General features: G+C 45.2%; 1 protein-coding gene across 5 annotated transcripts in view; it reads right to left on the bottom strand.

Moving 5' to 3' along the window:
- efcab14 (EF-hand calcium binding domain 14) overlaps positions 1 to 24,494 on the bottom strand; it is a 113,258-nt gene that overhangs the window by 9,790 nt on the left and 78,974 nt on the right. For all 5 annotated transcript variants that reach the window (XM_038794387.1, XM_038794389.1, XM_038794390.1 and 2 more), the window contains one exon: positions 14,084 to 14,218. In XM_038794387.1, the coding sequence (XP_038650315.1) occupies positions 14,084 to 14,218 (135 nt within the window). Of the gene's footprint in view, positions 1 to 14,083; positions 14,219 to 24,494 lie in introns of those variants that run through there.

Genomic DNA, 24,494 nt, shown 5'->3' with positions numbered 1-24,494 from the left:
CATTGTTCAAATGGCTGACGGCTCCATTCTCCGGCGCAACAGGAGGGCGCTGCAGAGTTCCCTGCCCACCACCATTGCTCCGTCGGTTATCATGCCTCCTCCGTATGTCTCCTGCCACAAGGCCACCGATCCCGCCTGTCCACGACACCACCTCAATGGCCGCAATCCCGCCTGCCCAAGTGCCGGTATCTCCTGCTCCACCTCTGCGCCGATCGAAAAGAATTCGTCGTCCGCCTCAAAGACTGAATCTATAGACTTAACTCTTGTAAATTTTGTTCAGTTTGCTCTGTATCTGCACGATAGACACCTTCCCATGTACATATGTTCGTTACCTTACCACTTGTACATAGTCAGGCATGTATATACCTCCACGTTCCAAAAACTTATTAAAAAAAGGGGAGATGTCATAATATTCACTCATATATATAATGAGATGCAGACAGACAGTGATTGACTCACAGGATGACCAATGAACACACAACACAGAACAACTAATCACCAGACAGGACACCACCACTATAAAGCCCACAGGGCATTAAGACTCTCTCTCTCTCTCTCAGGACCCAGCTACTGAGACAAGCTAGCGAGCACTATTACCATGCGGTCGCTAGTAAGTCTGGTCAAGCCAGTAAGAGGTCATCAGTTGGATTAGTAGAGTGTCAACCCACAGCTGAACATGTACAGCAGTACACTAGTTAAATAAAACAGTGTTGGATCATCTCCTGTGTCAGGCGATTTTTCTAGCTTCACTGCATCCAGTTGCAGTCAATGTCGAACTAACCTGCCTAACACATCAGCTTACATTAATCCTGGAATGAAGTTACCGTGAAAAGCCCCTAGTCACCACATTCCGGCCCCTGTTCGGGTACACAGAGGGGGAATTCAGAATGACCTAATTACCTAACAGCATGTCTTTTGGGACTTGTGGGAGGATACTGGAGCACCCGAGGAAACCCACACAGACACTGGGAGAACGTGCAGACTCCAAGCAGACAGGGACCCATGCCAGGAATCGAATCTGGGACCCTGGCGCTGTGTTTGAGATAGGGAGTGAGGAGGTATTGGAGGTTTTGGCGGGCTTAAAAGTGGGCAAAACCCCAGGTTCGGATTAGTTGTATTCCAGGTTGCTGTGGAAGACAAGGGAGGAAATTACATGGGCTCTGAGCAAAATTTTTTAAATTCCTCTCTGGCCACAGGGAAAGTGCGAGAGGAGTGGAGGACAGCTAATGTGGTTCCACTTTTCAACAAAGGTGGTAAAGATAAACTAGGGAATTAAAGATGAATGAGTCTCACATCAGTAGTAGGGAAATCACTGGAGAAAATTCTGAAGAAGAAAATTAATCTCCACTTGCAGAGGCAAGGTTGACCATGGATAATCAGCATGGCTTTGTCAGAGGGAGGTCATGCCTAACAAATATGACTGAATTTTATGAGGAAATGATTGGGTGTGTAGATGAGGATAGTGCAGTTGATGTAATTTATTTGGATTTCAACAAAGCCTTTGACAAGGTCACACACGGGAGACTGATAATAAGGGTAAAAGCACATTGGATCCACGGTAACTTGGCAAGTTGGATCCAAAACTGGCTTAGTGGTAGGAGACAGAGGGTGGCAGTAGAAGGCTCTTTGTGTGACTAAAGGCCGGTGTCCAGTGATGTATATAGGAATACTGCTAGGTCTCTTATTGTTCATGATGTATATAAACAATGTAGATGACAATGTGTGTGTGTGTGTGTGTTTGTGTGTCTGTGTGGGCGGGGGGAATGAGAAGTTTGAAGACGACACGAAGATTGACACGGTGGTTAATAGTGAGGAAGATATAGACGGGTTGGTCGGATGGGTAGGTCAGTGGCAGATAGAATTTAACCCTGAAAAGTGTGGATGATGCACTTTGGAAGGAGTAACAAGACAAGGAAGTACTCAATGAATAGCAGGACACCAGGAAGCTCGGAGGAACAGAGGGGCTGCTTTTCCACAGATTCCTGAAGGCAGCAGGACAGGTTAATATGGTAGTTAAGAAGGCATACGGGGCACTTGCCTTTATCAGTCGTGGCATAGATTATAAGAGCAAAGTGGTTATGTTTGAGTTGTACAAAACTTTGGTTAGGCCACAGCTGCAACACTAGTCACCTCACTATAGGAAGGTAGTGATTGCACTGGAGAAGGTGCAGAGGAGATTCACCAGGCTATTGACTGGGATGGGGCATTTGAGCTATTAAGAGAGGCTGGGTAAGCTCGGGTTTTCGGTTAGAGCAGAAAAGGCTGGAAAATCTCAGCAGGTCTGACAGCGTCTGTGGAGAGAGAACAGATCACTCTTTGTCAGAGGGGAACCTGATTGAGATGTATAAGATTATGAGGGTTGTGGACAGAGTGGATAGGAATCAGCTGTTCCCCTTATTTTAAGGGTCAATAACAAGGGGGCATAATTTTAAGGCAAGCAGCAAGACGTTTAGAGGGGATTTGAGGAAAACATTTTTTACCCAGAGGATGGTGGAAGACTGGAATGCACTGCCTGAGAGGATAGTAGAGGCGGAAACCTCACAACCTTTAAAAGGTACGTGAATGAGCACCTGAAATGTCATAGCATTCAAGGCCAGGGGCAAAGTTCTGGAAAGTAGGATTCGTGCAGATCTAGTGTTGTATGTTGGTGCAGACTTGATGGGCTGAAAAGCCTCTTCTGTCCGGTATGGCACTATAATGGGTAACATTGTACCAGCCATGGCTCAGTTGGTCACACTCATCCTCAAGTTGAGCCAGAAGAGTGTGGGTTCATGTCCCACACCAGGGGCGAAGCACAAAACAAAATCAAAGCTGACACTCCAGTACAATACTCAGGGAGAGTGTGTCCCATCAAAACAACATGGGCAGCACGGTAGCATTGTGGATAGCACAATTGCTTCACAGCTCCAGGGTCCCAGGTTCGATTCCGGCTTGGGTCACTGTCTGTGCGGAGTCTGCACATCCTCCCCGTGTGTGCGTGGGTTTCCTCCGGGTGCTCCGGTTTCCTCCCACAGTCCAAAGATGTGCAGGTTAGGTGGATTGGCCATGATAAATTCTCCTTAGTGTCCAAAATTGCCCATAATGTTGGGTGGGGTTACTGGGTTATGGGGATAGGGTGGAGGTGTTGACCTTGGGTGGTGTGCTCTTTCCAGGAGCCAGTGCAGACTCGATGGGCCGAATGGCCTCCTTCTGCACTGTAAATTCTATGATAATCTATGAACTCTCAGCACTGTTTTGAAGAGGAGCAAGGGAGTTATCCCTGGTGTCCTGGTGAATATTCATACTGCATCAACATCACAAAAACAGATTATCTAGTCATTATCACAATGTTGTTTGTGGGAGCTGTTGGGTGCAAATTGGCTTTTACTTCCCACATTATAACAGTAACTATACTTTAAAAGTACCTAATTAGCTGTAAAACATTTTGGTTCTGCAGTGATGCAAGGCACAATTTAAATGCAAGTCTTTCAATCCTTTTTATACAAATGAGTTTAAGTTCACAGCAAACCTATGATTTGTGTGGCAGCAATTGACAGGACTGCAACATCACACCTTGATTACCTCTACAGCACCTTCTGGATTTATGTGTTTAAATGCATGTGTGGACACCACAAGCTGCTGTCAGGATTTACCCAGCAAAGTTTTGCACCGACCACTGATAAATACTACCACAAATTCACTATTTAAATGCTCTAGTGTTGCTCTACAAATTCTCAGGTGACATACTTTAGTTTTGCTGCAAAATTTCATTATTTCACAGAACGTGTTTTACTTTAAATGTTCTGAATTATTGATATATTGCCTTGAAACCTTTTAGTGAAAATCTAAGCAAAATTTGAGTTCATGGTGCAGCACAAGAGAATGAGGGGGAAAGCAGGGGTGAGGAGGATAATTTAATGGTAGTAAATTTGTTTTGCTCTAATAGTCAAACATGATATGTTTACCAGGACAAAGGCTGGAAACAGAGTAAAGGGCAAGTTAGCATATCGGGCAAAAGAGCTGCTGATATCAACATGTAAAAGCTGGACTTGAAACAAGCAGTCATAAGGGCTTAAAGTAGGCTTACACATAGTTGAAACCAGAAGGGGCAGGGATAAAAAATTGTTTCTGGGTTACCACCAGTCTTTGGCAAAAGTAATGATCTTACGATGGCAGCAAGTTGGCTAGATCAGTGATTCCCAAACTTTTTTGATTTATGTACTCAGATTCCCAACTTCTAAACCCTTACCTACCACTCACTCAGCAGCCTCGCTTCTCAGCCCCTTAACCCCATTCATTCCTTCGTCCCTTTGTGCAAATATTCCGCAGTGTGATGGCCTCACCTCGGAAGGCCACGTCCACCGAACAACGTACGGACCTGAGTCAAGCAGCCGCCTCACCCACTCGGACAGTGATTTAGTCAGCAACTGCTGTTCTTACGCCAACAGTGTGCCAGCGCTCAGGCTGATGTGGTGCCACTCACTTGCTCTCCAATCAAAGGCTGTTTCTCTCCTTGGCCTGCTGCTAATAGGCTAATATGCTTAGTTTAAGCAAGTGTGGGAGAGGAGCAACCTGTGATTGGAGATGCAGCAGGAAGGTGAGTGATGGTGCTTCAGTTAAGCACTAGAGACACTTGCACTTGGAAACCCTTGTACAATGGAGATGGAAAGGCAGAAGTCAGAAAAAAATTCTCATCCCTGAAAATCCACCATTACACAAATAAGGGGTATGCATTTCCACTTTAGGAACCACAAGGCTAGATTATGTTTTTCAGATTACACTGGATTCATTCCACGATTTTCTAGCTAGGTGAGCACAGGGGTGGTGGCACAAGTCAAAGATGCAAAACAAACATTTCTTCTACAACTGAGACCTACATTTCCAATCTCCATAATGGTATCTGATTATATTTTGACTGCAGTTTTTGGACAGTCATCTTGCAGAGTTTTGCAGGATGCTGAACAGTGTGGTGGGGCAGTCTAAAGTAAATTTTAACTTGGCCTTGAGGGATTTAGTAATAGCAACTGTTGCGAGAGTGGGAAAGGATTCAATTTCCCAATTTGAACATCCTCCATCTCAATATATATTAAATTCAACAAAGAACATTCATTATCTTTCTTAATAAAATATATTTGCATCCACAATATGGGATTCAAGAATTTCATTTTAAATGAGGCCAAAACATCAACAGAACTGATTCAAAATTAACACTGAATGAAACAGGGAATTTATGACACAGAAGGAGTTCATTCTGCATAGTGCTTGTGCCAGTCAGAAAAACGTTGGACAGCCAATTCCATTTTCCAGCTTTTGATCCGATGACGTTCAAGTGTACGTCCAAGCATTTTTAAAAATGGGAAGAGAATTTCTGCCTTTCCAGCAGTGAGTTCCAGATTTTTATCACCCTCTGGATGAAAACATTTCTCAACTTCCCACTATTCCTTATGCCAATTACTTTAAATATGTGCCCCTTGGTTATTGACCTCTGATAACGGAAATAATACCTCAGCACCTCAAGTTTACCCAGCTAATTAAATCCCCAAAAGAAAATAGCCCCAACCTATCCAATCTATCCTCACAGCTGAGATTCTCCGTTCCTGCAACATCCTGATTAATTTCCTCTGTATCCTCTCTACTGTAACAAGTCCAGACAGTCTGCAGCACTCTCGGTGTTGTGTTCTATGCCTCAGTAAATGAAGGAAGCATGCCACCTGCCCTTGCTAAGAAACGGGAACTTGCCTGGCAGCCCCAAGAGTTCAGGCATATGCAGTGTGGGGAAAGTTGACAGGCTGTGCGAAGGCTCCATTCGAGTTTCTTTTTTTGGTTAAAGAGCTCAGCCATACAGGACATCAGAGTGCATCTGTGTCCAATTCTACTCTTCTGATGCTGATCTATCTGAAAGTGACTATTACCAGTCCAATTTGGTCAAAAAAGCAACACCCCACTATCTGCATTTTTCCACAACCATGTAGACCTAACTGAATTACGGCCATGACCACCAAAATGCTATCCCACTAGTACACTCTTCCACCTGCCCAGCCTCATTTCTTAAAAAAACTGCCCCTTCTCTTGTTGGGCTTACTACACTGGCTAATAAAGTTTTCCTGAAAGCATTTTAAGAATTCTGTGTTCTGCATATTTCTTAAGACCGGAATTTTACCCCAGCTAATATTTTTTAAATAATTTTTATTGAATTTTTCAAAATACAAACATTTTAACCCCCCCTACATTTACATTTAAATTATAACAAAACAAAGTCAAACCCCCCTACTTAACAAGAAAAAGAAAAAGAATCCCCCCCCCCCCCTACCCGCGCATCCCCCCCCCCCCCCCCCGCCGGCGAACCGACAGTCAGACCAACTTATCATTTCTAGCAGCGTCCTCGGGCAGGCCTTGCCCGTGCCACCGCCGCTACCGTACTTCCTTCGTCGTTTTCCCCCCTCCCCCCCCCCCTCCCTCCCTCCCGCCCTCCCCTCCCCTCCCGGGTTGCTGCTGTCATGGCCTCAGTTTCTATCTCTGATCCAAGAGGTCTAGGAAGGGTTGCCATCGCCTGGAAAACCCCTGCACCGACCCTCTCAGGGCGAATTTGATCCTTTCCAATTGGATGAAGTTTGCCATGTCGTTTAACCAGGTGTTAACACTCGGAGGCCTTTCGTCCCTCCACTGAATCAGGATCCTCCTCCGAGCCACCAAGGACGCAAAGGCTAATATTCCAGCCTCCCTCGCCTCCTGTACCCCCGGTTCCACCCCAACCCCGAAGATCGCAAGTCCCCATCCTGGCTTGACCCTGGACCCCACCACTCTCGACACCGTCCCTGCCACCCCCTTCCAGAACTCCTCCAGTGCCGGACATGCCCAAAACATATGTGCATGATTCGCAGGGCTTCCCGAACATCTAATACACCTGTCTTCACCCCCGAAAAACCGACTCATCCTTGTCCCCGTCATGTGGGCTCTATGCAGTACCTTAAATTGAATGAGACTTAGTCGCGCACATGACGACGACGAGTTAACCCTCTCCAGGGCGTCTGCCCATGTCCCGCCCTCTATCTGTTCCCCCAGCTCTAACTCCCACTTATCTTTCAGCTCCTCTACTGGTACCTCCTCCACCTCCTGCATAATCTTATAGATGTCCGAGATCTTCCCCTCCCCGACCCAGACCCCTGATAGCACCCTATCACTCACCCCCCTGTCGGGGAGCGCGGGGAACCCCGCTACCTGTCGTCTGGCAAATGCCTTCACTTGGAGGTACCTGAACGTGTTCCCCGGGGGGAGCCCAAATTTCTCCTCCAGCTCTCCCAGGCTCGCAAACCTCCCCTCTATAAACAAGTCCCTCAGTTGTCTGATACCCGCCCTCTGCCAGCTCTGGAATCCCCCTCCTGTGTTTCCCGGCGCAAATCTGTGGTTCCCTCTTAGTGGTGCCCCTATCAGACCTCCCACTTCCCCCCTGTGTCGCCTCCACTGCCCCCAGATCTTGAGGGTGGCCGCCACCACCGGGCTCGTGGTATACCTCGTGGGAGGGAGCGGCCATGGTGCCGTTACCAGTGCCCCTAAGCTTATGTTGCCGCAGGACGCCCTCTCCATGCGCTTCCAGGCTGCCCCCTCCCCTTCCATCATCCACTTTCGTACCATCGATGCATTTGCCGCCCAGTAATATCCGGAAAGGTTGGGTAACGCCAGCCCTCCACTATCCCTACTCCGCTCCAAAAAGACCCTTCTAACTCTCGGGGTGCCATGTGCCCACACATACCCCATGATACTACTCGTTACCTTCTTGAAAAAGGCCCTGGGGAGGAAGATGGGCAGACACTGGAACAAAAACAAGAACCTCGGGAGGACCGTCATTTTAACTGACTGCACCCTCCCTGCTAGCGACAGCGGCACCATGTCCCACCTCTTAAACTCCTCCTCCATCTGCTCCACCAGTCTGGAAAAGTTCAACTTGTGTAGGGTCCCCCAGTTCTTTGCCACCTGCACCCCCAAATACCTAAAACTTTTAACTGCTCTTTTGAAGGGGAGCCTCCCAATTCCCTCCCCTTGGTCTCCCGGGTGTATTACAAAGACCTCACTTTTCCCCAGATTTAATTTATATCCCGAAAAGTCCCCGAACTCCGCTAGTATCCCCATTACCTCCGGCATTCCCCCCTCCGGGTCTGCCACATACAACAACAAATCATCCGCATAGAGCGAGACCCGATGTTCCTCCCCTCCCCTTGTCAGTCCTCTCCACCCCCCTGAACCCCTCAGTGCCATCGCCAATGGCTCAATCGCTAATGCAAAGAGTAAGGGAGATAGGGGACATCCCTGCCTAGTACCTCGATGCAGCCCAAAATATTCTGACCTCCTCCCGTTTGTTACCACACTTGCCATCGGAGCTGAATAGAGCAGTTTTACCCACTTGATAAATCCCTCCCCAAACCCAAACCTTTCCAACGTCTCCCACAAGTATTCCCACTCCACCCTGTCAAATGCCTTCTCCGCGTCCAGCGCTACCACTATCTCCGCCTCCCCTTCCACTGCTGGCATCATAATCACATTTAACAATCTCCGAACATTTGTGTTAAGTTGGCGTCCCTTCACGAACCCCGTCTGGTCTTCATGGACTACCCCTGGCACACAGTCCTCTATCCTGGTTGCCAGGACCTTTGCTAACAGCTTGGCATCTACATTTAAGAGGGAGATAGGCCTGTAGGACCCGCACTGGACCGGGTCCTTGTCCCGCTTCAAAATCAAGGAGATCAGGGCCTGCGACATTGTTGGAGGCAGAGCCCCCCCCTCGCGCGCCTCATTGAAGGCTCGCACCAGCACTGGACCCACCAAGTCCACAAATTTCCTGTAAAACTCCACCGGGAACCCATCCGGCCCCGGCGCCTTCCCCGCCTGCATCTGGCCTATCCCTTTAATTAGCTCCTGCAGCTCTATCGGCGCCCCCAACCCTTCCACCAGCTCCTCCTGTACCTTTGGGAACCCCAATTTGTCGAGAAAGTTCTTCATTCCCCCTCTCCTCTTCGGCGGTTCAGACCTATACAATTCCCTATAGAAGTCCCTAAAGACCCTATTCACCTCTTGCCCCTTCTGCACTACATCCCCACCCCTCTCTCTCACTCCCCCAATCTCTCTGGCTGCATCTCGCTTACGAAGCTGGTGTGCCAGCATCCTGCTCGCCTTTTCCCCGTACTCATACGCCGCACCCTGCGCCCTTCTCCACTGCATTTCCGCCTTCCTAGTGGTCAGTAGGTCGAACCTGGCCTGCAAGCTACGCCGCTCCCTTAATAGCCCCTCCTCTGGCGCCGCCGCATATTTCCTATCTACTTCTAGGAGCTCCCCCACCAGCCTCTCCCTTTCCTGCCTCTCCTTCCTCTCTCTGTGTGCCCTTATGGAGATCAGCTCTCCTCTAATCACTGCTTTCAAGGCCTCCCAGACCGTCCCCACCTGCACCTCACCTGTGTCATTCGTACCCAGATAGTTCTCAATGCCCGTTCTCACCCTTCTGCACACCTCTTCGTCCGCCAACAGCCCTACATCCAGGCGCCACAACGGGCGTTGGTCCCGCGCCTCCCCCATGTCCACGTCCACCCAATGTGGTGCATGGTCCGATATCGCAATGGCCGAGTACTCCGTGTCCTGCACTCTCGGTATCAGCCCCCTGTTCAATACGAAAAAAATCGATCCTAGAGTACACTCTGTGGACGTGGGAGAAAAAAGAATACTCCCTCGCCCTAGGCCTACCAAATCTCCATGGGTCTACCCCTCCCATCTGCTCCATGAACCCCCTTAACACCTCTGCCGCTGCCGGCCTCCTATTCGTCCTGGAACTCGATCTATCCAGCCCAGGGTCTAACACCGTATTAAAGTCCCCTCCCATGATCAGGCCCCCTGCCTCCAGTCCCGGGATGAGGCCCAGCAGGCGCCTCATAAAACCCGCGTCGTCCCAGTTCGGGGCATACACATTTACCAGTACCACACTCTCTCCCTGCAGCCTACCCCTCACCATCACGTACCTGCCCTCCTTGTCTGCCACCACCTCTGCCGCCACAAACGACACTCTCTTTCCCACCAAAATCGCCACCCCCCGGTTCTTGATATCCAAGCCTGAGTGGAACACCTGTCCCACCCACCCCCTTCTCAGGCGGACCTGATCTGCTACCCTCAAATGAGTCTCCTGCAGCATTGCTACATCAGCCTTCAGTCCCTTCAGGTGTGAGAAGACCCTTGATCTTTTGACCGGCCCATTCAGCCCCCTTACGTTCCACGTGATCAATCGGGTCGCAGAGCGACCCGTCCCTACTCCCTGTCGATTAGCCATGTCTTGTCCCTTGCTCGCCCCGGGTCATCCCTTCTTTTCTGACCCGCTTCCCATAGCGATGGCCCCCCCCCCCCCACCCCCCCCCGGCTCTCCCCTTCTCGTCCCTGGTCTTTCTAGCAGCAACCCGGTGTCCCCCCCCAGTCCCCCCCCCCTTCCCCCCCCCCCCCCCCCCCCCCTGGCTAGGACCCCTCCTAGCCGCGATGTACCCCACATCGTACTCCCGAGAGTCAGCTGGTCTCCGCTGACCCGGCTGCTCCTGCCACATTCCGACTCCTCCCGGTTCACCCCATCTGCGCCCGTGAAAGATCCCCTTAAAACCCCCGAGAAAGACCCGCATAATCAACCCGCTCCCCCCCGTCCCGTCTCCCCAACTTAACGATATAAATACAAATACCCAATGGCAACTAAATACATAAATACTTAACTACATACTTAAATAACAAAATAATTAACTAACTATCAACTAACCGCGTGCCCAACCATCACCCTCCATCAAACAGTATACATAACCGCAGATAACCATAACCCGAAAAGAAAAAAAAGAACCAAAAAACCCCCCCAAGCACCCAAAGAAAAAGGGTAAGAGAGGTAAATAACTAAGGGAAATTGGAAACGGGAAAAAACACCCCATAAGAAGCCAACGACCCACAATAGAGATTTCAACAGTACAAATATACAGAAACACCCAACAACTCGAAACCTTCAAAATATTCAGAAAAGTCAACCGTTCGAGAAAAAACACCCCAAACACTCCACGAAACTGTTACCCAGTTCCGACCTGGCCTGAAAAAGAAAAGGGCCACTTGCACAATCAAGAGTCCCCCGGCGGCTACGACCGCCGGTGCTCCCAGGTTTTAGTTCGTGTCCAACTTTTCCTCTTGTACAAAGGTCCAGGCCTCCTCTGGGGACTCGAAATAATGATGTTGGTCCTTGTAGGTGACCCACAAGCGCGCCGGTTGCAACATTCCAAATTTGATCTTTTTCGCGTGCAGCACCGCCTTTGTCCGGTTGTACCGGGCCCGCCGCTTTGCCACCTCCGCACTCCAGTCCTGGTACACCCTTACCGTCGAGTTCTGCCACTTGCTGCTTTTCTCCCTTTTAGCCCACCTCAGGACTTTCTCTCGATCACTTAGCCGCTGGAACCGCACCAGCACCACCCTCGGGGGCTCGTTTGCCCTAGGCCTCCTGGCCATGACCCGGTATGCCTCTTCCAATTCCAGGGGCGCCGGACCGGCCCCTTCCCCCATCAGGGAGCTCAACATCTCCGCCACATATCCCGGGAGATCCGACCCCTCCAGGCCTTCTTCCAGGCCCAGGATCCTCAAATTTTTCCTCCTCATCCGAGTGTCCAGCTCCTCGAAGCGGCTCTGCCACTTCATGTGGAGTGCCTCGTGCGCCTCCACCTTTGCCCCGATGACTGTGGCCTCCTCCTCCCTCGCGGCCATCTCCTGCTGCAGATCTTTAATCGACGCCTCTTGGATCGCCTGGGCTCCCACCAACCTGGTGGCCGTCGCGTTCATGGACTCTAAGAGTTCCACTTTCATCTCCGTGAAAAAACGGAGGAGAGCGGCCTGCTGCTCCTCCGCCCATTTCTTCCACTCCTCCGGTGCACCGCCGGCCGCCATTTTGATTTTCTTCCCCCGCTTTTTTTGGGGAGCTGCTGCCGTTTTTCTTGCCGCTCCACTCCGGGTACCGACCATAAAATCGGTCTAGTTCTCCTCAGGGGACCTTCCCCCACCGGGATTCGTTTTTTCAGCGCCGTTGGGGCCCTCCAATTGGCCCAAAAACACCTTTGTTGCAGGAGCTTCCAAATGTGCGGCTTAGCTAGTCATAGCCGCAACCGGAAGTCACCCCAGCTAATATTAGGGTTCTGCCCCATTGTTTCTGCACTTTTCAGCAATTTGCCGGCATATTTGCTCTTCTTCTATTTCCCTTTGTCAGCCGAGCAGCAGTCCCATTTTTATGTTCTTCCGCTCAACCCAAATTCGATGATCTTTATAATCTTTTCTCCTCAGAGTTGTGATTGTTTATTCAACCAATATTACCAACCCACACAACTCCCTATTTTTTTTTATTCCCCCTGTATTCTGTAGAAAACCCTGGAACCAGGAATGCTGAACTGCTATTCAAGTGGAAAGAAGGGAACAATAGCTGGTTGAGGAGGGAAAATGTTTCCAAGTGAATATTGTAGGGCAGATAACAGGAGGAGAAAACAAAAGAGAACGGAAAATCCGAAATATTTATTTTCTACTGATCGTACAGAATCATTGAATGGTCAATGGACCCAACCACTTTCTCCACGAGAATGCTAATGGAATACTATTGTTTATTCAAATAGGAATTGAACAGAAAAGGATGTTATGCTTCAGTTGTGCAGGGCATTGATGAGGCCACATCTTGAAAATTGAGCGCTGTTTTGCTCTCCTTATTTCAGGAAGGATAGAGGTGATTTACTCGATTGATACCCTGAATGAGTGGGTTGGCTTATGTGGAAAGATTAGGCAGACTGAGCTTGTTTCCATTGGAACTTGGGAGAATGAGGGGTAACTTGATTGAAGTAAATAAGATGCTGAATGGTATTGACAAGATGGAAATCGAAGAATATTTCCTGTTGTGGCCAAGTCTAGAACTAGGGGGAAGTCCAGATTTTGGGGGGGGGGGGGGGGGGGGGGGACTGTTTTAAAATTCGGGGTTACTCTTTTAGGAAAGAGATGAGAAGAATTTCTTTGAGGGTTGTGCGATTTTAGAACTCTGCTTCAGAAGGAGGTGGCGGCGGGGTCACTGAGTATTTTTAAGGCAGAGGTAGACTGATGCCCTTGCCTGACACGAATCTAAGATCCCTGGGGTAGACAGGACTGTGGAATTCGAAACACAAACTGATCTGCCATGATTTTATTGAATGGCGGAGCAAGCTCAAGGGTCCAAACGGCCTACTTCTATTCCTATTTTAGATGTTAATGAGTCCACAAAGATAATACTAGTCTTTTGCTCAATTCATGGATTCTATGATATTTCTCCTTTAGGAGGGAGAGGTTTGACAGAAGGCAGTTCGATGTTGACGATATATCACAAATTTGCAGGATTGTTGAGAATAATACCCTTTTAGTGTTCCTCAAAAGGCTAACTTTGAAATTAGATTTTGTGGGGTTAACTATTCAAAGTTTTATAACTAGGTGTTTGCACATAAAATTCTCCAGAACATCATTTTTTTTTTCATGCTCATCAAAACAAATGACCAATACTCACAGTAGTAGAGGACCAACCGCACTCTAAATTTATCTGAATGAATTAAATCATTACGCAGCCAACATGCTGCTCCTTTGACAGCACCTTCCAAACCCGTAACCTCCACCACCTGGAAGGACAAGGACAGCAGATGCCTGGGAACACCACCCACCTGCAAGTTCCCCTCCAAGTCACACACCATCCTGATTTGGAACTAGATGGCCTTTCCTGCACTGTTGCTGGGACATAATCCTGGAATTTCCTCCCTACCAGCACTGTCGGTGTTCCTACAACTCTTGGATTGCAGAGGTTCAAGGCTTCTGATCACCATCTCCTTAAGGTTATTCAGGGATTAGTAATAAATGCTGATCTAGCCAGCAATGCCCACATTCCATGAACGAATAAAAAAAAAAGGGCAACTTAAGGAAAAGCTCGAAGATCACCACTGGTTCGCCATGATCATATCCAAGGATGTCCCCAAATTTGCAGTTAAGATTACAAATAATGTACTTCAAATAAGCAGTTTTATGATATATGCTGAATGTTTGATGTAGTCTGCATTTTAAAACTCACCTTTTAAATTGTTAATCCCGGGCAATGAAAGGCGTTTTAATCTGACATTCCTTTTATTGTTTTTTTTAGTTATTGCTTTTATTGGAAGTGTCGAAGACACTAAGGGTTTCACTGTAGACGTTGAACTTGTATTACCTGTAGAACAAAAACAGCATTATTAAAAATCATTCATAACTCATGTCTGCATACTTGTAGGGAAAGGTTACACAGAATCTGCAGCACAGAAATGGCCCATTCTATCCACCCGATCCATGCCAGTGTTAATACATAATCTGATTTCCTCTTCCATTCATGCCCTCGTATCCCTCCACTCCCTTCCTCAGGTTTGCATTAAGCTTTCCCCTTAAATGCTATCTGCTTCCACTACTTGATGCATCACCGCTATATAAATTCTTTCAATTCTTTATTTGACCTGTCGGCCGTGGTTGTAAACCTGTAGCCCTTTGCTCTGGACTCGCGCGCAAGTGGAAACAGTTTTCCTACATGTACCTTATCCAGACCAAACATTACCTCAAGGGCCTCTTATGCGATCTTCTCTTAGTGTTCTCTTTTGTAGAGAATAAAGTCCGAGGGTTGCTCAATATTTCTGGGTGGATGCACATTCTCACTTCTAAAACCATTGCAAATTGGGCTTTCTCCAATGCTTAACAGGTGCTATGTCAGGCAGAAGAAAAAGGATTGTTTTTGAGTTAACCGCCAAGCAGATCACTGGTGAGGATAGAAACTCTGTTCGAAGAAAACAGTTAAAGGCCAAGGAGTCACCAGAGGGTGCCTTGCTACTGGAAGTCCATTTACGTATGCTCTGAAAATTGAGCGAAGGGTACTTTGTTTAAAAGGACAATGAAGATTTACCCTGGTGGAGCAAGAAGATATCCTGTAAAGCTGAGAAAAGCTTGGCACTTTAAACACAAGACTTCACTTCTGCTGAGTGTGTAATGTATAAATGTGGAATGTGGGGTGAGGTTTTCAGATTATGCTAAATTACTGGGGAGCAGTTTTTCTGTAATTTAATGTAATAGTTACCCATTACGTATTGTTTAATCATGGTTGATTTTAGTTTGTTACAGTAAAGGTCTTCAAATCTGAAATGTTGTACCATTTTGTGGCAAGTTTCTTTGAAATTAATATGGATTTTTAAAAAATGATCTGTTTCTACAGGGATTGTAACAACTGCCAGATCTGTATTTTGGTTTAGTCAGCCACATTATTAGCAACCTCCCATTGTCAATTTAGTATCATGTACAAAATTTGACAACATACCTCCAATTTCTGAACATATCTAAGTAAATGGTAAGTAATGATAATCCAAATGTGAATCCTTGTATGCCACTGCCCACTTTCTGCCAGTCTAAAAAACATCCTTTTCTCCTATGTTTCATTTAGCTGTCTTTGCAATCTGATTTGTTACCTAGCCCCAAACTCCACATGCTTTGACCTTTGTCACAAATCTCTTGCATGATTCCTTATTGAAGACCTTCTGAAAGTCCATGATTAAAACATCCATTGTACTCTAAAATCACAAATGGAATGGACTCTACAGAATACTTTATCAGTCCATTTCAGAGTAAATTTTTAAGTTTACATCTCTTAAAGTACTTGTGGGATTCCTCTTTCGATGTTTCAGTCAAAACCACATAGTTGTATATTCGGATGTTATTTAATTATCTTGTTATTCAGATTAACTGGCAGTAAAATTACAGCTGGATATGTTCATTCAACAGAAAAAGACAACTTAAGCACTATAATTGATCTATTTTGCATGGAAAATATTTCTGCTTCTACGGTTAAAGTGGTGCAAGTGTTCCAAAAAGCTGGTTTTACTTCATTATTACATCTGTAAAAAGAAACAAGGCTAAGATTTTTTAAAAATAGGACCCAAAGCAAATTGCAGCTGAAGAAAATGCACAATCTTCCTCCAGCAGGAGCATCTACGTCTAGGAATCTCTGGTTACAAATAAGGGTCGTCCATTTAAGACAGATGAGAATAATTATTTTTCTCGAAGGGCGAGTGTCCTTGGAACTCCCTTTCTCAAGAAACATTGGAAGCAGAATCTCAATGTTCTCAAGGTAGTTTGATTCTTCATAAGAAAGGGGGTGGGAGATTAGAGTCAGATCAGGCATGATCTTATTGAATGGCAGAGCAGCCTCAAAGGACTAAGTCGCTTACTCTTGTTCCGAGTTCATATGTGCATGGGACATGGACGTCACTACTAGGCCAGCATTCTTAGAGCCCACCCACCCTCAATTGTCCTGGAGAAGGTGGTGGTGAGCTGCTTCCCTGAATCATGCAGTTCATGTACTGTAGGTAGACCCACAGTTCAATTAGGGGGGAGTTCCAGGATTTAGATCCATCAGTAAAGGAATGGCGATATAATTCCAAGTCAGGATTGGTATGTGGTTTGAAGAGGATTTTGCAAGAGATGGTATTCCCAAATATTTGCCGTCTTTGTCCTTCTCGGTGGTAGAGGTCATGGGTTTTGAAGGTGCTGTTGAAGGAAACGTATATTTCTGCAGTACATTTTGAAACTGGTACACATTGCTGCCATTATGCATTGGTGGTAAAGGGATTAGATTCTGGAGGTGGTAGTTGGAGAATCAATCAAGTGGGCTTGGTCCTGGATTGTGTTGATTTCCTGAGTTGATGGGAGCTACACTCATCCAGGCAAATGGACAGTATTCCATCACACTCACGACTTGTACCTTGTACAAGTGGTTAGCACTGCTGCATCACGGGTTCAATTCCGACCTTCGGTAATTGTGTGTGGAATTAGCACTTTCTCCATGTGTTTGCGTGGATTTCATCTGGTTGCTCCGGTTTCCTCCCACTATCCAAAGGGGCAGTTTAGGTGGATTGGCCATGCGTAATTGTCCCTTAGTTTCCAAAGGGTAAGTGGGGTTTCAGGGATAGGACGAGGGAGTGGGGTGCTCTTTTTGGACAGCTAATGCAGACTCGATGGGCCGAATGGTCTTCTTCTGAACTGGAGGGATTCTCTAATTGTAAATGGCGGACAGGCTTTGGGGAGGGAGGTGTCAAGAGGCAAGTTACTCACTGCAGAATTCCTAGCCTCTCACCTGCTCTTGCAGCCAGAGTATTTAAATAGCTGGTCCAGTTTGGTTTCTTGTCAATTGCAACCCTCCAGGATATTGATAGTGAGGAATTCAACAATGGTAATGCCATTGAATGTCAAGAGATGAGGGTTGGATTCTCTCTTGTTGGAGATTGGCACTGTCTGGTACAAATATTTACCACTTATCAGCTCAAGCCTGAATGCTGTCCAGGTCTTGCTGCATATTAGCATCGACTGTTTCAGTACATGCTATGCACACAAAAGTGCAAGTAGATATGGTAAGAGCATTTTTAAATTTATCTTTCAAACCAAATTCAAATCGGATTAAAAGGCTACTGTTTTCTCTCGCCACAGATGCTGCATGACCTGCTGAGTATTTCCAGCATTTTATGTTTTAATTTCAAGAATCAAATTCCACTTGTTTTATTAATCCTTAGAGAAATGTTTATCATAAAGGTTATAAGGGGCTACATGGTGGCGCACTGGTTAGCACTGCTAACACATGTTCGATCGCGGTTCCGGGTCACTATCCGTGTGGAGTTTGCACGTTCTCCCCGTGTTTGCGTGGGTCTCACCCCCACAGCCCAAAGAATGTGCAGGCTCGGTGGATTGGCCACGCTAAATTGCCCCTTAATTGGAAGAAAAATAATTGGGTATTCTAAATTAAAAAAAAAAATTAGGTTCTAGAAAGTGTAAATTCAACCTAACCACACATTGATGGGAAGTCAAACTCAAATGCACCTTGCAATGCAAAATTGGCATTAGTACTGTAAGCCCCATCTTTGGTCATGTTTTTTTCAAGCTAAACCCAACCCTCCAATTCTGGCCTTGAGCATTGTGGTATTATCATACATGAAGGTAATGTAAAGGTTAATGAAATGTATACAGACAACCATTGGAGGAGCGAATCCTAGAAGTATGTAAGGAATAACATTGAGCCTTGTGGGACAGAAGGTTGGAGTAGGTGATAGGAGCAGGAGCTGGCTAAGAAGACTGAAGATAATGAGAGAGTAAGAGAGTAGTTTAATCTGTTGTGAGTTAGATGTAGATGAGTACAGTTTATGTGTGATCAATCAACTGTATGTTTATTAGGGATAAGTGTCAAATCCAGTTAGTATCGTTTAATAAAATAGTTCTGTTGGTCTACAAGACTTGTTGTTCTCTGATCAACACTGCACATCGAAGCCATCTGGATAGAACAAGGCAAGGAACAACACAAGTACTGTCAATTTTAATAGCTTCACCACTGGCAGTTGTGCCTTCAGTAGTGTCCTGGACCCCAAGCTCTTGAATTTCCTCCCTATACTTCTCTTCTTCTTTAAGACTGTCCTTAAAATATACTTCTTGACCAAGCCTTCAATCATATGCCTCGGTAATCTTTTTTGTGGCTTGTCAAATTTTGTTTGGTCTTCCCTGTAATGCTTGGGATGTTTTATCTTATTGAAGTCACTATACAAATAAGTCACTGTTGATAAAAGCAAAGGATTACTGAATTTATCCAACAGTTTTCAAACATTATCTTAATTGGACTGCTGTTGCGTTTCTTGTCTGGTTTTATTGTAATTCTCCCCATCAACTTGAATTTATTTATATTTAAGTTTGATTAGTTATAAATCTGTGCCTTTTGGTTTTTCCTCCTATCCATCCAAAGTTAAATTTTCCAGAATTGCACACCAGATCTTGATTAAATTGATATTTTCAGGCAGGCAATTTATTTTCTCCGCTTTTTGCCATTTCTGCTGTGAAATTAGTCAGTATAAGATTGAAAAAAATAACAATAGCTGATATAATCTTTGAACCCCACCCAATTCTCATTCTATTCCTCAAATTTTTAATTCCTCATACTGTAGAAGTATAAGTCAATGCGCTAGAGCAAGGAGACATAGACGAACGCTGGTGGAAGAACTTTTTCATGCAGTGAATCTCTATTACTGTAAGTAGCAGACCATTCCTTCAGGATACAGTTAGATGACCATATCCAATTTTCTTTCTATTCTGGATGGATGAGCCAAGGTAAGCTGAATTGATTCCCTTACTTATATTTACCTTGTGATCTCACTTCTACTGAGAACCTGACTAAATTCAGTTACACACAAAGTGGGAATTAAGGAAAAGAATCCTGTATTATTACCCACCTCTCAAGCAACAAAATATGTCAGTGTCATTTTAGGCAATAAAGCCCATCCTAGAACTTGATCATTTTGATTGTGTCTTCACTATTTTGCTTTTTTCAGTTTGTTTGCTTTTACAAGCAAATGATATTACTGCCTGCCTGATGAACCAGTTTGCACTGGCTACATAAATAGACTAATTGACGCTCCATGCTTTTGAAACCCAGCAACTTTCAATGCTATCACAGTTAGCACATGAAAGGCTCATCATCACAGTTCTGTTGCTTCTTTCAACATAACTGGCAGCGTACTTTGATCAAAATCTACACTGGCTTCCAATGAGAGAAAAATAAAACTGTTTTAATTAGTTGTCAGGTCTTAGCCTTTGAATGCCAAATATCTCAGAACATAGGATCGAATGTTTATTACTAAAGGTGATAGCAGATAGCTGTGAACATGCACTGAATTCCACTGGATGCCTGCTTTCTCCAGGTCAGATCTGCAAGTACTTAATGTCAGAGAAAGGAAGTGAATCTCCCACTCTTTATTTTCAAGCATCGCCTACTCTCAACTTAATTAGCTCGAAGATCAATTATATATTCTCAGGTTATGTCATCTGACTCCTGCTGTATGGCCACCTCTGATCTCATCATGCTGAACACATCACTTTACAAAGGAAGCAGCAGGGCTGCTTATTAACCCAGCTGTTCTTTTTTAAAAGCAAGCCTTTCTTCTGAACTTCAATTATATGTTCTTTCCTCAACAGTTTAAAGTAATGCCAGTAACGAGGAGGAATTAGTGTGTAATTTTCACACTGTTGGAACAGATATTGTTCATTTTCATTTCATTATTGTATTGTCTTCCATAGTAAATAGGGCTGTTATTTCTCATACATCAGAATACACAAACAGTATGATAGCAGCATTTGGCTATCCTTGTCTTAATCAGTACAATCCATGGACAGCCCACCCTAATCACTTAATAACCATTAAGAACTACTTATTTTATCAGGATGCAGGCAAAGGCACAACTTTCGATTCTACCTTATTGCATTCTATCAATATCCCGTAGGTTACCAGTGACCAGAAACTGAACTGGACTAGCCATATGAATACTGTGGCTACAAGACCAGGTCAGAGGTTAGGAATCCTGAGGCAAGTAACTCACCTCCTAACTCCCCAAAGCCTCCCCACCATCTGCAAAGCCCAAGTCAGGATTATGATGGAATACTATCAGCTGTCTTCCAATGAAAAATTTCTATCCTTCATGTACAAGTCCAAGTAGTATCTGCATGCTAATTGATTTTTTCAGGTCATCAAGGCAGATCCCAATCCCATGCTCATTTACTGTTCACATACATACACTTTCCACATAGTTCATAGGCTATACTTTTTTCAACAGCGATCTCTGCAGTCCCATGTGCTTCTGAGATTTGGACACCTCAAAGTAGTGGGAAGAAAGGGGATACAACAGCAGCATCCTCTCCCCAGCCAACATTGCCAGGATCAAGGTGCTAATTACTCAAAACCAACTCTGCTGGGCAGGACATGTTCTTCATTTGTCTGACACCAGACTCCCGAAGGAATTATTCTACTTGGGACTCGGGTGCAACAGCAGACTCCCGAGGACAGTAGAAATGCTTTAGTGGTACCCTAAAAGCATCCCGAAAGAGATCAAACACATTAATAATTATTATCTTTATTGTCAAAAGTAGGCTTACATAAACACTGCAATGAAGTTACTGTGAAAACACCTGGCTGTGATGAACAAAATGGAGATGGTTCATTCAGGAAGACACCAAACACATTGAGACACTTTGGCAGGATCATTCAGAGGCTAAGTGAAGGCATTGGAGAGAGTGCACAAATCTCCAAGCACTTCATATACCCAACCGTTCAAGCATAACCTGCCCACAGGGCAAGGCCTGCAGACTGCATATTGGACATTTAAGCTATCTCAGACCCATTGAACTGGAGTGGAAGCAAGTCATCTTCTACTCAGAGAGGCTGCCCAAGACGAATATAGTTCATGATGGGAAATCCCAACTGTATTAGTTACAGCATTAAATCAGGCAAATAACCAGCACAATTGTATATCAGAAAATTTGAAATCTCCATATTAGCTCATTGGATAAATACTGAAAGTGGTGTGGTAATAAAGCATACTACTCAAACATTCCAGGTCTGATCCTTGGTCCATTTTGGGTTTTGCATGGATACCCAATTACCTTCTCAGCAGCACCTTAAAATATATAAAAAGGAGTGATTGTGGCACCAGTTAAAAGTGCATATGAGTGCGAATTTAATTATTTTAAAGGCAAGCTGTTAGGGAAGCTAAAATAGATTTGGCTTTTGACTTTGTCTGTTCAGGTATAATGGATGGCACAGTAGCACAGTGGTTAGCACTGTTGATTCCAGGTTCGATTCCCAGCTTGGGTCACTGTCTGTGTGGAGCCTGCCTGTGTCTGCGTGGGTTTCCTCCGGGTGCTTCGGTTTCCTCCCACAAGTACCCGAACAGGCTCCGGAATGTGGCTACCAGGGCTTTTCACGGTAACCTCATTGCAGTGTTAATGTAAGCCTACTTGTAACAATAAAGATTAGAGTATTAAATAAAAATGCTGTTTTGTTGTAAATTTGAAAGGAAAATCACATCCTCATCTCAAACAACCCTTCGCACAACCAACAGAACAATAATTCAATGAGGTGGAGGTATTATCTTCCAAAGTGCATTGGCATGCACCTTTTGGACTGTCCAACCAAAAAAGCCTAACTGGAAGACATGTAATGAACCCATCCCCAGATAGTTGCCATTGAAGTGGATGAGAACTGTCCTAATAATGATAACAACTGGCAGTTCTTAGTCTAATGCAAATTTTAGATCCATCAATGGTTCACCAGCCAAGAATTAAGTAACTTGAGTTTGATTGCTTTTCTGTTCACCGAAATCTCAATAAATTTCAGTATTAATTTACTGGACTGTTTGTACACCCAACTTAATTTCAAATGGTACCAAATGGAAAAACTTGAAATCTGCAATAATTTTCAAAGAAAACTGGGTATGATTAAAGATGCAATATATGATCAAAATTTTAAATTATAGTGCATTTTAATCCAAATAACCGTTTTGTTTTGACTAGACCAAATTTTTATTTACTCATACATTTTCATGTGTTAGCATTGCTGCCTTACAGCTCCAGGTTCAATTCTGGCCTCGCGTGACTGTGTGGAGTTTGCACTTTCTCCCAGTGTCGGCGTGGGTTTCCTCCAGGTGGCTCCGGTTTCCTCCCACAATCCAAAGATGTGCAGGTTAGGTGGATTGGCCATACTAAATTGCCCCTTAGCATCCAAAAAAAAGGTTAGGTGGGGTTACTGGTATAGGGTGGAGGTGAGTGCTTAAGTGAGGTAAGCTTTCCAAGGGCCGGTGCAACTTAATGGGCTGAATGGCCTCCTTGTGCATTGTAAATTCTATGACTCCTGGATCCATTTGGCTCCATGGATCAATCTTCATTAGGACCAACAACTCCTAAAAATCTGACGTCGGCTTGTGCTAAAATTGACCACGATCTAACACAATGGGAATTTAATGCTTCAGAATCGATTCAACAGAACTTGAAATAAGTAGTTTTGAATTTAGGGCATTCTTTTCTAGTCCCATAAATTCTACCATGTTGAATTGTCCTTTCTGGAATAAGCATAAACAAATATTTTGGCTCAAAATTGTTTAAAATTTGTCTGTGGTGGAGTGATTGAATGTTTGTGGATGAGTGCCAATCAAGCAGGCTGCTTTGTCCTGGGTGGTCTCAAGCTTCTTGAGTGTTGTTGGAGCTGCACTCATCCAGACAAGTGGAGTATTCCATCACAATCCTAATTTGTGCCTTGTAAGGTGGTGGCCAGGCTTTAGGGAGTCAGGAGACGAGTTACTCGCTGGAGGATTCCTAGCCTCTGACCTGCTCTTGTAGCCACAGTATTTATACGGCTAGTTCAGTTTCTTGTAAATGGTAATCCTCAGGATGTTGATCGTGGAGATTCTGTGAGGGTAACGTGATGGAATGTCAACGGCAATGGTTTGATTCTCTAGGATTGGAGATAGTCATTGCCTGGCACTTGTGATGCAAATGTTGCTTACCACTTGTTAGCCCAAGCGTGAATATTGTCCAGGTCTTGCTTCATAGACTGCTTCAGTGTCTGAGGAGTCACGAATGGTGCTAAACATGGTGGAATTATCATCGAACATCTCAAATCTGACCTTCTGTTGGAAGGAAGGTCATTGATGAAACAGCTGAAGGTTGGGCTGAGAACACTACCTTGAGGAACTCCTGCAACAATGTCATGGGGCTGAGATGATTGACCTCCAACAACCACAACCATCTTCCTTTGTGCTAGGTATGACTCCAACCAGTGAAGGGGTTTCCTTCTGATTCCCATTGATTCCAGTTTTGCTCAGGTTTCTTGGTGCCATACTTGGTCAAATGCTGGCTTGATGTCAAGGGCAGTCACTCTCACCTCACCTCCTACTGGACTGTAATTGTTAGATTTATCTTTTTCTAAAAAGGGTGAAAATATGTCTAATTCTACAGTCCTCTGGAATCCTCCTTGTATCCAAAGAGGTTGAGAAGATTATTGACAATACCTCTTCAATTCCCACCTTTACTTCCCTCAGTTTCCCTGATGCACATCAGGTCCTCGTGACTTATCAACTTTTAAATACAGCCAGCCTTGCTTGTATCACCACACTATCAATTTTTAGCCCATCTAGTGTCTCAACTATCTCCACTTTTATTATGGTATTCATGGCATCCTCTTCCTTGGTAAAGATAGATGCAAAACGCTCACTTAGCATCTCAGCCATGTCCTTTGCCTCGCTACATGGATGCCATTTTTGATCGTGAATCAGTTCGCCCCTCCTTTTCTTAACATCTTACTCTATCTGCAACTGTTTCATTGCCTGCTTGATCTCATCCAACTCCAGTGGTGTTTCTCATAACTTCTCCTCCACCTTGGGAAACTCCAACTCACCCAAGAATTCCATCATATCTTTTCCATCGCGTGGACGGGCCGACCTGTATAAATTTTGGAATAAGGTCTTAAACAGCTCATTTACCTTCATTGACCAGCTCCCCATCCTGTATCCTAATCTGGGCAATCTCCCTCGTCTCCTGTTCCTCAGTTGATATGCCAGGAGCCGACTTGCCTTCTCCCCATATTCGTAAATAGCCCCTTTAGCTTGCTTCAG

This window comes from Scyliorhinus canicula, chromosome 4, assembly GCF_902713615.1.
Source record: "Scyliorhinus canicula chromosome 4, sScyCan1.1, whole genome shotgun sequence".
Classification (NCBI taxonomy): Eukaryota; Metazoa; Chordata; class Chondrichthyes; order Carcharhiniformes; family Scyliorhinidae; genus Scyliorhinus; species Scyliorhinus canicula.
This window is presented reverse-complemented; position numbering and strand designations above follow the sequence as displayed.